At 38.7% G+C, this 15,252-nt stretch overlaps 1 protein-coding gene across 3 annotated transcripts in view; it reads left to right on the top strand.

Moving 5' to 3' along the window:
• BARD1 (BRCA1 associated RING domain 1) overlaps positions 1-3,029 on the top strand; it is a 92,512-nt gene extending 89,483 nt beyond the window's left edge. For 2 of the 3 annotated variants that reach the window (XM_055573384.1, XM_055573386.1), the window contains exon 11: positions 33-3,029. In XM_055573384.1, coding sequence (XP_055429359.1) covers positions 33-365 — 333 coding nt within the window. In that variant the 3' untranslated portion in view covers positions 366-3,029. The remainder of the gene's footprint in view (positions 1-32) is intronic. The other variant, XM_055573387.1, reaches the window with a different exon arrangement.
• Positions 3,030-15,252: the final 12,223 nt, after the last annotated feature.

The following is a 15,252-nucleotide window of genomic DNA, read 5'->3' as shown; positions in this document are numbered from 1 at the left end:
TTAATGAACTTTTTTTGTTTGTTTTTTTTCAGTTGCCAAAGCTGTTTGATGGATGTTACTTCTATTTGGGGGGAACCTTCAAACACCATCCAAAGGACAACCTTATTAAGCTTGTCGCTGCCGGTGGGGGCCAGATCCTCATTAGAAAGCCCAAGCCAGACAGTGATGTGACTCAAACCATCAATACAGTCGCGTACCATGCCAGACCTGATTCTGATCAGCGCTTCTGCACACAGTATATCATCTATGAGGACTTGTCTAATCATCGCCCAGAAAGGGTTCGGCAGGGCAAAGTCTGGATGGCTCCTTCCAGCTGGTTTATAGATTGTGTGATGTCCTTTGAGTTGCTCCCTCTTGACAACTGAACTCGCACAGTGTGATAACCTAGTGACTGCACTGTTTTCATCAGTCACATTTTTACAAATAGGTAGACTCATTCATGGGAGAAGGTGATGGCACCCCACTCCAGTACTCTTGCCTGGAAAATCCCATGGACGGAGGAGCCTGGTAGGCTGCAGTCCAAGGGGTTGCGAAGAGTCGGACACAACTGAGCGACTTCCCTTTCACTTTTCACTTTCATGCATTGGAGAAGGAAATGGCAACCCACTCCAGTGTTCTTGCCTGGAGAATCCCAGGGACGGGGGAGCCTGGCGGGCTGCCGTCTATGGGGTCACACAGAGTCGGACACGACTGAAGTGACTTAGCAACAGGAGCAGCAGCAGCAGCAGACTCATTCATATACTTTTTTCCCTTGAATTAAAAAAAATATATATATATATATATTGTTTGCCAGATTAGGAATTCATTCTGTATTTACCATTTAGATGCTGAGTGCTGAGATTGCTTTAAAGAATTTTTCTTTTTAAAACTAGCATATGTGTTGATTCATCATGTCTTTCTGTTCACATTGTACTCAGATGCTCAGTCATGTCCTACTCTTTGCAACCCCATGGACTGTGCCCACCAGGATCCTCTGTCCATGGGGTTCTCCTCTCAAGAATACTGGAGTGGGTTGCCATTTTCCTCCTCCATGGGATCTTCCTGACCCAAGGATAGAATCCACATCTCCTGCATTGGCAGGCAGATTGTTTACCCCTAGCAGCACCTGGGAAGTCACTATTCATGCTATCAGATATCAGAGATTAATGAGATGGTATCAGAACTGTTGGTTACATCTACAAGTGGTATCATGTCTCTCGCTTTTAGTGTTCTTTGATGAAAAAAAATCCACACCTGCCACCAGCAAAAATATTTGCCTTTGTTTAGTAAGCAGATTATATTGTCAAATAATGTATTCTGGTTTTATTATAATGAAAATAGTTTACCTGGTCTAAATGTGCCACCATAGGTGTTAAAATTCTTTTGCTTTCTACAGTTGTGTTTTAGTTACTTATAATTTACTTGGATGACTTCCTACATTTTTATCCCCCTTTTCTAAAAAGAAAAAAAGTCTTTTAATCAGGAAATCATGATTTGAATCTTCACATTATCGTTTTTTGGTGAAAAATCAACATTGGGCTCATGATATTTTATTGTATATACTTGCTTATTAATAATCAGCTTATAACTGTGTTAATAGCATATGTATCTATCTGTGTAGAACATTTTCTTTAACATATTTTAATTTCAGTATTTCTTAGAAGGTCTCACCAGACTAACAAATTTTTATTCAAATATAAGTGAATTAGAATACAGTCTTTCTGGTAGACCTTAACATATATCCTTAACATAATTTTTTCATAGGTCTTAATTTCTTTCTTCATAAATTGTTTTTCATGTTTAGGTTTCTGGGAGGGTAGAAGTTGGTAATTACTTGATTTCAAACAGAGTTTGTCCAGGTGATACAAAAGGTTGTGACAATAAGTTTAATGGTAGCAAGGAAAAGGGCTCACTCATGATTCCAGGACTGCCAAGGCTGCAAAGCAGTGGACAGGACATCAGCTGAGAATGGGGAGACCTGGGAAGGTTACTGTGGTCTGAGTGTTCTTATTTGTGATTCAGCAAGGTAGACTGAGTCATTTAAAAACATTTTTCTAAGAAGTAGAATTCTTTAATAAGTCTTTCTAGGAATTTAATGTACTTATAATATTGAAAACATGGGGAAGGTGTTACTGTTGAGACTTGGCAGCTTTGTCCCTTTTGGTAACCATTAGGTTAGAATATGGACAGTCTGAAGTTCATGAACATTTTAAGATCCATTTATTTGAAGTTTGAAATTTGGCTGATTGTTTCAAAATAAAGTTTACTTTAATTTCTTCTTTGCAATGTTATTTTTCCATATTAAGAAATGTATTATGTGAACACAATAATACTGCTGCTGATCCTGACCTTCAAAGGGTGAATTAGCTCTGAAACACTCTCTTCAACCAGTAATGTGTTTGTTTTGCATTTCATTCTAATGGAGAATGATGAACAACATATTTAGCACTAAGCAATTCTGAGGGGTTAGATAATGTCTGGATTAAATAATTTAAGACTCCCTGGGATTTTGGTTGTCATTTTTGATTTATAACTGACTTTTGGTTGCTTTCTATTGCCTCATTGGTCATATCCTAGACAAATGTGTGTTTGTTTTCTCTGATCTGAATCCCTGTTTGTAAAAACACTTCTGATATTTACATCTCGCCTTCCTTCGTTCATTCTCTTGGTTTGTCTTCCCTCTTTGTCATATGTTGTGCCCCACTATTAAGCGTTTTTATATTTGGTTTCCTTAACTATTTATTTTGACAGCAGCTAATTGACGTTAAGCTCTTGAAAACTTGTATTTTCTGTATAGATACATTTGTAATTATTTTCATTTTTCAGTCAGAGATTCGCGCTTCCTTCTTAATTACCGTAAACCATTAAAGTTGTGCTTGCATATCTCTGTTTCTTCTATAGAAGGGGCCTGTTCTGCACTGTTGAAAAATGAGGCTCAGCAAGATGTGTGAGGAAATCTTTCAGCTGACCAAAGCTTAATCTTTTTGAGTACTATATTTCAAATGTGTATTAAGTACTTTATTACTTAAATAAAATGTTTTGAATACAGTGTAACGTTGGTAATTTGGAATCGTCATTAAGACTGTCATTACACAGTGATTCCCTTGTGGTTCTTTTTTTTTTAAATTGAAATGTAATTGACAGTATTGTGTTAGTTTCATTTGTGCATCGTAGTGATTCAATACTTACTTACATTTCAAATGGTCACCTTGTTAACTAGTTGCTGTTTATCACCACAGTTATTACAATACTATTGACTATATTGCCTATGCTGCATATTACATCCCAGTGACTTAAATTTCTTTTATAACTAGAAATCTTTACTTCTTAATCCCCTTCACTGATTTTGCCTGACTCCCAACCCACCCACCCCTTCCCCTCTGGCAACCACTGGTTTGTTTTCTGTATCTGTGATTCTTTCTGTTTTGTTTTTTATATTCCACATATAAGTGAAATCAGAATAATTATATTTCTCTGTCTTATTTCACTTAGCAAAATACCCTTTAGATCCTTCCATGTTGTCATAAATGACAAGATTTTATTCTTTTTTTACCGCTGAATTTGTTAATATTGTATATTTACATTGTACATATATGTCACATCTTTTTCCATTATCTATTGATGGGCACTTAGGTTCTGTATCTTGGTTATTGTAAATAATGCTGCAGTGAACATTGGGGTGCATATATATTTTCAAGTTTAGTGTTTTTGTTTTCTTCAGATAAGTACCCAGAAGTAGGATTTCTGGATCATAATGGTAGTTCTATTTTTAACTTTTGGAGGAACTTCCTATTGTTTTCTGTAGTGGCTTCACCAATTACAGGGCTTCCCTGATAGTGTTGGTAAAGAATCCGCCTGCAATGCAGGTAGACCCTGGCTCAATTCCTGGATCGGGAAGTTCCCCTGGAGAAGGCACAGGCTACCCACTCCAGTATTCTTGGGCTTGCATTGTGGCTCAGCTGGTGAAGAGTCTACCTGCAATGTGGGAGAACTGGATTCCATCCCTGGGTTGGGAAGATCCCCTGGAGAAGGGAAAGGCTACCCCTCCGGTATTCTGGCCTGGAGAATTCCATGGACATGATTGAACGATGTTCACGATTACATTCCCATCAACGTAGCACAAGTATTCCTTTTTCTCCTCATTCTCTCCAACACTTTTTTAAAAAATTAGGTTGGTACAAAAGTAATTGTGGTTTTGCATTGTTGAATCTTGCTGTTTGATATTAGAATACATTCTTAAATGTTATACATCATTTTAATGAGCATTGCTTGCTTTATGTTTTTTGCTAATGACATTACTTGCTATGTATTTTAGGCTATAAAAATGATGTTAGAAAAAAAGCAAATTGGAGCAGTTTTCCTTTTGAGTTCAAAATGGGTCACAAAGCAGTGGAGACAACTCAACATCAACAATGCATTTGGCGCAGGAACTGCTAACAAATGTGCAGTGCAGTGGTGGTTCAGGAAGCTTTGCAAATGAGACAAGAGCCTTGAAGACGAGTGTAGTGGCTGGCCATCAGAAGTTGACAAGGACCAAATGAGAGCAATCATCAAAGCTACACTCTTACAGCTATACTAGAAGGTGTCAGAGAACAACAGTTCTAAGGTCATTTGGCATTTGAAGCAAATTGGAAAGATTAAAAAGCTTGATAAGCAGGTGCCTTGCGCAGACTGAAAATCAAAAGGATTGTCACTTTTAAAAGTGTTGTCTTTTACTCTATACAACAACAATGAATCCATTTCTCAGATTGCAATGCGCAATGAAAAGTGGATTTTATACAACTGATGATGACCAGATCAGTGGTTAGACTGAGGAGAAGCTCCAAAGCACTTCCCAAAGCCAAACTTGCACCAGGAAAAGGTCATGGTCATTGGTGGTCTGCTGCTGGTCTGATTCACTACAGCTTTCTGAATCCTGGCGAAAACATTACATCTGAGAAGTATGTTCAGCAAATTGATGAGGTGCACCAAAAGCTGCAAGGCCTGCAGCCAGCATTGGTCAACTGCTGCTGAGTCACTTCAGTCGTGTCCAACTCTGTGCGACCCCATAGACGGCAGCCCACCAGGCTCCCCCGTCCTTGAGATTCTCCAGGCAAGAACACTGGAGTGGGTTGCCATTTCCTTCTCCAATGCATGAAAGTGGAAAGTGAAAGTGAAGTCGCTCAGTCATGTCCGACCCTCAGCGACCCCATGGACTGCAGCCTACCAGGCTCCTCCATCCATGGGAGTTTCCAGGAAAGAGTACTGGAGTGGGGTGCCATTGCCTTCTCTGGCATTGGTCAACAGAACAGGCCTAATTCTTCAGGACAATGCCTGACCACATGTTGTACAGCCATCATTTCAAAAGTTGAACAAATTGGGCTGTGATGTTTTGCCTCATCCACCATATTCACCTGACCATTCACCAACCAACTACCACTTCTTCAAGCATCTTGATAACTTTTTGCAGGGAAAATGCTTCCACAATGAGCAGGAGGCAGAAAATGCTTTCCAAGAGCTTGTTGAATCCCTAAGCACAAATTTTTATGTTACAAGAATAAACAAACTTATTTCTCATTGGCAAAAATGTGTTGATTTTACTGGTTCCTATTTTGAGTAGTAAAGATGTGCTAAGCCCAATATCTTTATTGAAGAAATTGTCTTTTCTCCATTATATATTCTTTCCTCTTGTCATAGATTAATTGACCATATATACATGGTTATTTCTGGGCCTAGTATGTTTTGAAATCAGGGAGTATGATGCCTCCAGCTCTCTTCTTTCTCAAGGTTGTTTTGGCTATTTGGGTCTTGTTGTTCCATACAAATTTTAGGATTCTTTGTTCTAGTTCTGTGAAACATGCCATGGGTATTTTGATAAGGATTGATTGTACATTGCCTGGGGTAGTATGAACATTTTAACAATGTTAATTCTTCAAGTCAATGAGCAAGGTATATTTTCCCATTTAATTATGTTGTCTTCAAATTCTTTTAAGGTACAGGTCTCACCGCCTGCTTAAATTTATTCCTAGGTGTTTTATTCTCCTTATGCAGTTGTAAATTAGACTGTTTTCTTCTATTCCTGGTACCTTGTTTTTGGTATATGGAAACACAACTTTTGATACCTGAAAGTTTCTATTAGAATGGTGATGTGGGAGAAGTGGGGGGAACACTTAACTGTTCAGACTCTGACCTGGTTTGTGACTAACACCCTAGCTTAGATAAGGATTACTTTGGCCACAGTGCTCCAGTTTGCCTGTGCAGGCCATTCTGAGAGGGTCAGTGAGCCTAATGGCAGGCATGAAGATTGGATTAAAGACCCAGGAAGGACATGCCTCCTGCACAGGCTTTAAAGTCAGTTGGACTTGTTTACCATATCTTTACTACTTTAGTTAGCCTGTGTCTACAATTATAAAGGTGGGAAAATGCTATCTGTTGCCCATGGATGTCAAGGTGGACGAAAGCACAGCACTGTGCAGGCACTCACAGGATCACTTTTCATTCCTGTGTGAGCAGATGGATCAGACTTCTCTAAAAGCAGCTCGTTGAGAAGTCGTTGGTCCTGGTCTTGGTCGTCTTGGTCCTGAATCATTCTGGCCATCGTCATCAACTCCAGCTTAAATGCTGCCTGTGCTGTCTTCACTTTACTGATGTTAGCCTTAACAACATCCAGGACCTGGCTAATTTCTCTCCTCTGACTTCTCTCCCCAGCTATGAGTGCAGCTTCCCCAGCTATGTAGATTCTCCTGCCCATTCAGGTGAGATTTTATTTAGCTTTCATTCCCTGAATTGTGTGTATTATGCTTTGGTTACCAAGATTGCTTAGGCTTCTATACTTATTATGTACACCTGGAAAGCACTGGCCAAACCTTTCCTGTCGGCTTTGTGTCACAGTGCTTTCTGGGCACCTCAGTCTTTGTGCTGTGTGACTTAGGGATAACATTTTTGTGCTCAGTCGCATCCAACTTTGTGACCCTATGGACTGGAGCCTACCAGGCTCTGTCCAATGGGATTCTCCAGGCAAGAATACTGGAGTGGGTTGCCATTTCCTCCAGGGGATCTTCCCAACCCAGAGATCGAGCTCATGTCTCTTGTGTCTCCTGCATTGGCAAGTGGATTCTATACCACTAGCACCACCTGGGAAGCCCAATCTTTATACATCTCTTAAAAAAAGAAAATTGATTTTTTTCTACCTTTAGTTAATAATTTGTGAAACTCATATTTTCATTATTAATACTACAGAATTTTCAAAATCACTCCCCGTTGCCTGCTGCTAAAATAATAGTGTCAAAATATTCTTCCATCAGTGAAATATATAGTTCTTTTTCTGAATCTTAGCAATGTGACTACCTTCAAGTTTTTAAGTTCTTATAGAAATATTACATAATAACTGTAGAAAATTTGCAAAGTATAAAAACACAAGGAAGAAAATAGTAGCCAGATTCAGGAACCATAAGCTGACAAGTTGGTTTTGGCTTTCATAATGTGAAAAAAAAAAAAAGATTGAATGCTATTGAAAGGGCTTGAGTGCTTCAGTTTTCCACAGCCTCCATCATTCCTTACTCTCCTGCCTCTCCACTTCTTGGGCCTTGGGAATATTGAGTTAGTCCACAACTCAGAAGCACAATTATTAACATCCTTTTCTATGCAAGCACATACACATACAGCTTTTATAACTAAGGATTTAAATCCTAAATATACTTCCCATATTTTCCCATGTGATTAAATATTTTTATATGTACTTTCCTATAGTTGTATAATTGCCTACTAAAAATGTGTTATAATTTTATCAAATTCATGCTATTGACTATTTGGGTCATTTCTATTACAGAGATTGGAGAAGGAAATGGCAACCCACTCCAGTACTCTTTCCTGGAAAATTCCATGGACAGAGGAGTCTTGTAGGCTATAGTCCATAGGGTCACAAAGAGTTGGACATGACTTGAGTGACTTCACTATTACAGATAAAGCTGTATAGTTCAGTTGCTCAGTCATGTCCAACTCTGTCACCCCATGAACTGCAGCACGCCAGGCCTCCCTGTCCATCACCAACTTCCAGAGTATACCCAAACCCATGTTCATTGAGTTGGTGATGCCATACAACCATCTCATCCTCTCTTGTCCCCTTCTCCTGCCATCAATCTTTCCCAGCATCAGGGTCTTTTCAAATGAGTCAGCTCTTCGCATCAGGTGGCCAAATTATTGGAGTTTCAGCTTCAACATCAGTCTTTCCAATGAATATTCAGGACTGATTTCCTTTAGGATGGACTGATTGGATCTCCTTGCAGTCCAAGGGACTCTCAGGAGTCTTCTCCAACACCATAGTTCAAAAGCATCAATTCTTCTGCGCTCAGCTTTCTTGATAGTCCAACTCTCACACCATACATGACCACTGGAAAAACCATAGCCTTGACTACATGGACCTTTTTTGACAAAGTAATATCTCTGCCTTTTAGTATGCTGTCTGCTGCTGCTGCTGCTGCTATGTCGTTTCAGTCATGTCCGACTCTGCGACCCCAAAGACGGCAGCCCACCAGGCTCCCCCGTCCCTGGGATTCTCCAGGCAAGAACACTGGAGTGGGTTGCCATTTCCTTCTCCAATGCATGAAAGTGAAAAGTGAAAGTTAAGTCACTCAGTCATATCCGACTCTTAGCGACCCCATGGACTGCAGCCATCAGGCTCCTCCGTCCGTGGGATTTTCCAGGCAAGAGTACTGGAGTGGGGTGCCATTGCCTTCTCCAAATATGCTGTCTAGGTTGGTCATATATATACATATTTATATAAACATTTTGGTCCTGGGGAAAGGGAGAAGATTTTGTTAAAATGTCAAGCTAAGTCACTATTATTATCATCTATAAAATGCAGTGCACACCCTACCTATTTAAATTAAGACTTACAGTTATGCTTAAAATACAGAAATTAAAAAGCCTTAGTTGATTGCTGCAATTTTCATGAGTTGATGAAGCTTTACATGTAAGGTTCAGAACATCCCAGCTCTTACAGGTTAGAAGCTAACAGGAAAAAGAGGAAAAGGAATTTTAGGCTTTTTGGTAGAGATCTTATGGATCACTTTGCCAGTGAGGGTGTTCCACTGGTAGCTCAGATGGTAATTTGCCTACAATGCAGGAGACTTGGGTTCGATCCCTGGGTCAGGTAGATCCCCTGGAGAATGGCAACCCATTCCAATATTCTTAGAGAATTCTATGGAAAGAAGAGCCTGCAGGCCATGGGGCTGCACAAGAGTTGGACACGACTGAGTGACTAACATTTGACCAGTGAGGAGCTCTTCTGTTAAGATGAGGAAATGGGTCTGGAGACCTTTAGGTCACATACCTCATTATTGGCAGGGCCCACATTAAAAGCATGTGTTGTTCTGCTTCTGCTATCTCACCTTCCAGGGTACATTGTTTCTTTAAGAAATCCAAAGCATTTGCTGTTACAGAGCCTGTAATCTGATTTCTACTTGATTGAACTTTTCAAGCTGATGTAGAAGAGGAGATAGCATTCATCCCACGTTTGCCGCAGCCCTACCCACCTCCACCTCAGCAGTCATTGCATCTGTATTTGAGACCAAAAAGGATCTTCAAATCTTTCTTCAAATCTTTCTTATTTCAGGCAGTCACAGCCAACTAGTCAAATTGGTTTTTCAGTTAGAATTATTTACCTTCATAAAACCAGCCATGCTCAAAAAACTTAAGTAATCCTTATATGTGTGTTGCTTTCTCCACAGTGTATGGGAAGTATAGGACCTATTCCAGTCAGTAACTGTGGCTCAGTCTAGAAGTGATTCTCAGCTCGGAGGCCATGCCCTCTTAGTTGGTCATTGAAGGGGGAAAAACAAGCTCTAAGGCAGGAAGAGAGTCGGAAGGAGGAAGATAATTTGGAAAAGCTCTCTAGGTGATTTTTATGCCTGCACTTCCCACAGTTGCAAGTTACATCTTTGGTACCATTTCTTGTTGAAAATTTGTGATGTGGTCACACCATTTAGAGATTATTTTTTGATTCAGGCACCTATTGCAATGCAAAATGTGCATGGTGTAATTTGACTAAATGTAGCCATATCTTATGTATGTAATATAGGTGATCTCTCAAAACACACGTTTATAAAACTAAGGTATGTGAAATTTGCTATAGAATGTGATTGATGCATGTGTCTTAAAATCATCACTGTTCTCACTGTAATGTAATCATTTCGTTTTTCCTGTAAGTTCTGGAGTTCTGATACCTAGTGTAAATTCATATTATATTTCTTGACTGTGGAAGTAATGATAACAGGTATGATGTTTCAATTTCTTTTAAAAAGGAATTAATACATTCTGAAAAGTAAATGAAATCTGAAGCTATTTTTCACTGACCTTTCGTTTACAGATACATGACAAAAGCACAAAGGGCAGGCAGTTGACATTTTCACCAAGTATCCTCTTTTTTAAAGAGGTATGCAAAGATACACTAGTAATTACATATGCAGTTTATCCTTTTAAAAATGTAGATCTCATTAACATTTTTTAAAATATTTTATTTTATTTTTTTTAATTTTATTTTATTTTTAAACTTTACATAATTGTATTAGTTTTGCCAAATATCAAAATGAATCCACCATTAACATTTTTAAAGGAGGCTGAACAAGAGTCTGATACTGATTCACTCACTAGTTTGTACATTGATGCATTAGATATTTATTGGGAAACTGCTGGATATCACATCTCGCTTGGAGCAGTGAAAAGTGAATGATGTGGCCACAGTCCTCAAAACGGCTCACACTTTAGTAGGAGAGTCAAACAAGTAGACAGATGGCTGCTCAGATACTGTGTCTGGCAAAGCAGGCCACTTTTACCAGTGCAGGAAGAAGGGCTTGGAGGAGCCATGTACCCTAGGGGGCATTTTTATGTCAGGACATCAGGAAGGCTGTCTCACACACAGCTACCGGTGACTTACTTGGCAAAAGAACCCACCAGTGTTTGCTCTGGACGTGCAGCTTAATGCTTTTAAAAGGGTTCTAGGACTCATTCTTAGGATCAAATGAATTAATATTCGCCATGATAGTCACTAAACATTTTTTGATTCCCCTTGAGTGATATTTGTAAGAGAATGACATTTTATCAATATTTTATTAGAAGGTTTTTTCTTTAATTAGAAAGTTAAGTCAGAAATAGGATCTTCAGTATCTTACTGAAGCAATGAATAGGAAATGAGAGGTTTTTTTTTTTTTTTTGATATCAGTGTTTAATTTGCTTAGTTACCAAAGTTAATCTCAAGATAATTTAAACAGCAGTTAAAGCTATCCAGATTTATTTCATCTACCTTTTCCTCTCTGCAAATGTATGCTTTTAATATTCATGCTGGTTTTCTCTGAATTCAGATGTAGTCATTAAGAAGGTTTTTTTTTTTTTTTTAATGTATTGTAAGAAAGCCGTTTAATATGGATTGTTGGTGGTTAAAAGAATTTACATTTTGTAGAGGAGTAATGTGTGTACATAGTTTAAAAAGTCAAATAATACTAAAAGATTCAGATGAAAAAGCATCAGTTTCCTGAACTTCTCTCTCTCTCTCTCTCCCCAGAAGCAATCATTCTGCACACTTTCAGCAGTTCACATTGGTATTTGCCTTCTCCATTAGTAAGTATGTATGCTCTGGGTTCTCTTGATTCATCCATTCTAGACATGTATTGATTTTCTCTTATGGTAGATGGTCGGTCATCTCGGCACTCCTGGCACGTCTTTCCTCTACAAACCTTCCTGATAGGTGGCTTAAATCTCTCTTCAGGGTTTTCACCATAAGGACTGGAAATATTTCTTGCTCTTCCAAGTTATCTGCAGTGGTTGCATTTTCTTTTTGCAAACCTTTTTGGTTTTATTTTTATTAGTTTCTAAAATTTACACCCAGATGTTTGAACCTATGTCTGCATCTTCCACTACTTTCTGAGATCTTTGAGAAATGTCTCATGATATACTTTTTCTCCAAGAAACACCTGGTTGGGCAATAGACTGGCTTCGGTGTTTTCCTGAACACTTCCCTCCTAAGCCTTCTGTCTTCCCCTCTTGAATGTTGACTGCTCACTTGTCAATCTGCTGCCAGCTTTCATCCTGAGACTTCCCTTTCACAGGTCCTGGGAAGCCGCCTGCTTCTTTTCTCTATTGGAGTCCCTGTTCTCTGCTTTACATCAATATTTTGATGGAGAATATCCTCCAGTAGCTTCATGAGAAAGAATGCAATCTCTAAATATTTTGTCTGAAAAATATTTTATTCTCCCATCACCACTGACCTTTGGCTTGGTAAATAATTCTTAGGTGGTAATGGACTTCCCTCAGAGTCAAGCTTTAAGGGGTAAATCAACTTCTGCCTTCTTGTCTGTCTTCCCTCTAAGGCACTGGGGTTTGACCTTCTCCTATCTATGAAGTTGTTTTCATGGGTTTCTCAGTGTGGTTTTCAGGCAAAGAAAGGGGCAGGCAAGGGTATAATGTCTTCAACATCTATTTACATTCCTCTGAAAACCAGAAATTTTTACCTTTTATATATAATTACTAAAATGGTGCTTTGGAATATTTCTGCCATTTGGAAATAATTGGACATACCCTTGTTTAGAAAGATGTAGTCTAACCTTTTAGAGTAATATTTGACAAAATAAGCAGGCTAATTGTGTGGGGCTTGGAGCAACTTGATATAAGTTCTACACCTTATATCAACTGATATAAATTCTACAGTTTCTTTTCCAAATGAGATTTGGGGCTTTGAATGATGATTTTAAATGGCTGACTCATTCTTTGCTCAGAAAAGTCCACTGATTCTATCTGTAATATTCTATATACAAAGTATCATGATATTCATGGTTAATCTTTTAAGCACTAAACCTTCTTATCTAATATTTCCTAGCCAGGCATGATTTTACCTTTATTATTATTGTTCAGTCACTCAGTCATGTCTGAGTCTTTGTGACCCCATGGACACCATGCTTCCCTGTCCTTCACCATCTCCTGCAGTTTGCTCAAACTCATGTCCATTGAGTCAGTGATGCCATCCAACCATCTCATCCTCTGTCATCCCCTTCTCCTCCTGCCTTCAATCTTTCCCAGGGTCTTCCAGTGAATCTGCTCTTTGCATCAAGTTTTTTCCTTAGGTAGTACTATTGAGATTTATAAGCCTTAGTGCCTAAAACTAAAGGCTGTATTCACAGGAGATCTGGTAAAATGGAATGGGAAAAATCTGGAAAAAAAATCTGAAATGGAAGTCATCTAGCTGTAGGGGAGGTGATGGGGATTTTAAAAGTGTGTATGAAGAGGAAGCTATCAGGTAATGATGATACAAAAATATAAGTCCAATTGGTGATGACCATTTGGACATTTTGGAAGATGGAAATACTGAGTGGAAAGTCTATCAATCTCCCAGGACTATGGTTGAGGGAAGAGGAAGAAGGAATAAACAGAATGAAGCATACACAATACTTGCTTTATGTCATTTTATGTTAAACTGTAATTTCTTAAGGATTTGCAGATAAGCCAAGCTTCTTTATTCAAAGATAAGCTTGTGGTTTTGTAATTTTTATCTGTAAGAAAATAGTATTTCAATTCTGAGCATATCGGTACCTTGTGGGAGTTTAGGGCAATAGACCTCTTACCCTGTGTTGGATGATAAATAATCCATAGAAATATCATATTCAGGTGGTTATCTCTGGAGAATATTTTAATATTTTATAATAATTTTTGAAGGAAAAGAATCCATTGAATAACAAAAAAAAGTTTTTCAGAGTTCAACATGTCCTTGATGGGCTCATCCCTTGTAATACTGTCAGCTTGTATCGAGTGTCAGTAAACAGGGATTTAGAATCTTGGTCCTCAGCCGTTTCCTTCTCTTGTTTTCAATCTTTTCCAAAATTCTGTTCCATTATAAATCATTTCCATTTGTAGGTGATCCTAAGGATCACTAAAAATAGCTTATTCTTTAAGTTGTCTTTGTGTTTAAAAATGTTACATCACATGTAAACTGAAAGGTTACAGAGTTGGACCTCAGGGTTTTTCCCCCATTATTCGCCACTTTCTATTTGAGTGTTTTCTTACTGTCAGTTCTGCCACCAGATGTCTTGACTACATTCTTCCTTAATAGAAAGGTCTCTGCCTCCATCCCTGTGCTACACCTTGAGCAGAAGACTAATTGCATTGTCTTCAGCTAGACTTCCATTCCCTCTGTATCACCGTTCTCCTGCTCTCCATATTTTTACCCTTCATTGACCGTCAATGGCATTCAGTCTCATAACTGAGCTTCGATGCTCTCCAGTTATTTTCTAGCTTTGTCATCTAAGAGTAAACAAGCTTCCACAGGATTCTTGGAATTGTCTAGTTTTATAAAGCCATCAGATGTTCACCTACTTGTGTAGATAAAACACTTTTTTTTTGCCTTATGAATTAAGCTTTTTTCCCTTCTCTCTTTTTTCTCTCCAGAATTTAGGTTTTACTTCAACATTGACACAGTGTAGCTATCAGAAATTACCAAAAACTCTTATTCCCAGTTACTGGTGAAGGTCAATGGTCCTTTGGCTCTTACTAAAGAAACCATGACCTAATTTGTATAAGCTTCTTAAAGTCAGGACTAGATAGTAATGAAAGCAGTGAATGTCTTCTTGTTGCATGCCTACCATGATCAAACACCATTTTCATTGGTTTACATGTATTAAATAATTCTTGCAACAGCCTTGATTTCCCCAGCACAATTTTTGTCCCATTTGAAAGATAAGAAAACAGGCTTTGAAAGTTTAAGCACCTTGACCAAAGTCATACAGATAGCTTTAGTCCTGCTGAGAGTTGAGTCTACATAATCTGACTCAATAGTGTGAACTGTTTACTACCACCGCAGCCCCCTACAATATCTCTGAACCCAGATGTGGCTCCAGAAGAGTTTTTGGTGCAAAGAATCAATGCCTGAGCTCACTGAAGCAACTCACTAAGGAGGATGAACCAGGAAAAGCATGTGAAAGAGACGACGTAGTGTAGTGGTTCATAATGGGCTAACTTTAAATTATGAAGTTAATTTGAATGATTCATGTCTGGCTCTCAATTTCCTCATCTGTAAAATGAGGAGAAACATGTTTTGAAGGGTCATGAAGATAAATGAATACATATAAGTTGCTTATTTAGCTCAGATGGTAAAGCATCTGCCTACAATGCAGGAGACCTGGGTTCGATCCCTGGGTCAGGAAGATCCCCTGGAGAAGGAAATGGCAACCCATTCCAGTATTCTTGCCTGGAAAATTCCATAGACGGAGGAGCCTGGTAGGCTACAGTCCATGGGGTCGCAAAGAGTCGGAC

Source organism: Bubalus kerabau, chromosome 3 (genome assembly GCF_029407905.1).
Source record: "Bubalus kerabau isolate K-KA32 ecotype Philippines breed swamp buffalo chromosome 3, PCC_UOA_SB_1v2, whole genome shotgun sequence".
In the NCBI taxonomy this organism is placed as follows: domain Eukaryota; kingdom Metazoa; phylum Chordata; class Mammalia; order Artiodactyla; family Bovidae; genus Bubalus; species Bubalus kerabau.
Note: the sequence above shows the minus strand (reverse complement) of the source record. Positions and strands in the feature narration are given on the sequence as shown.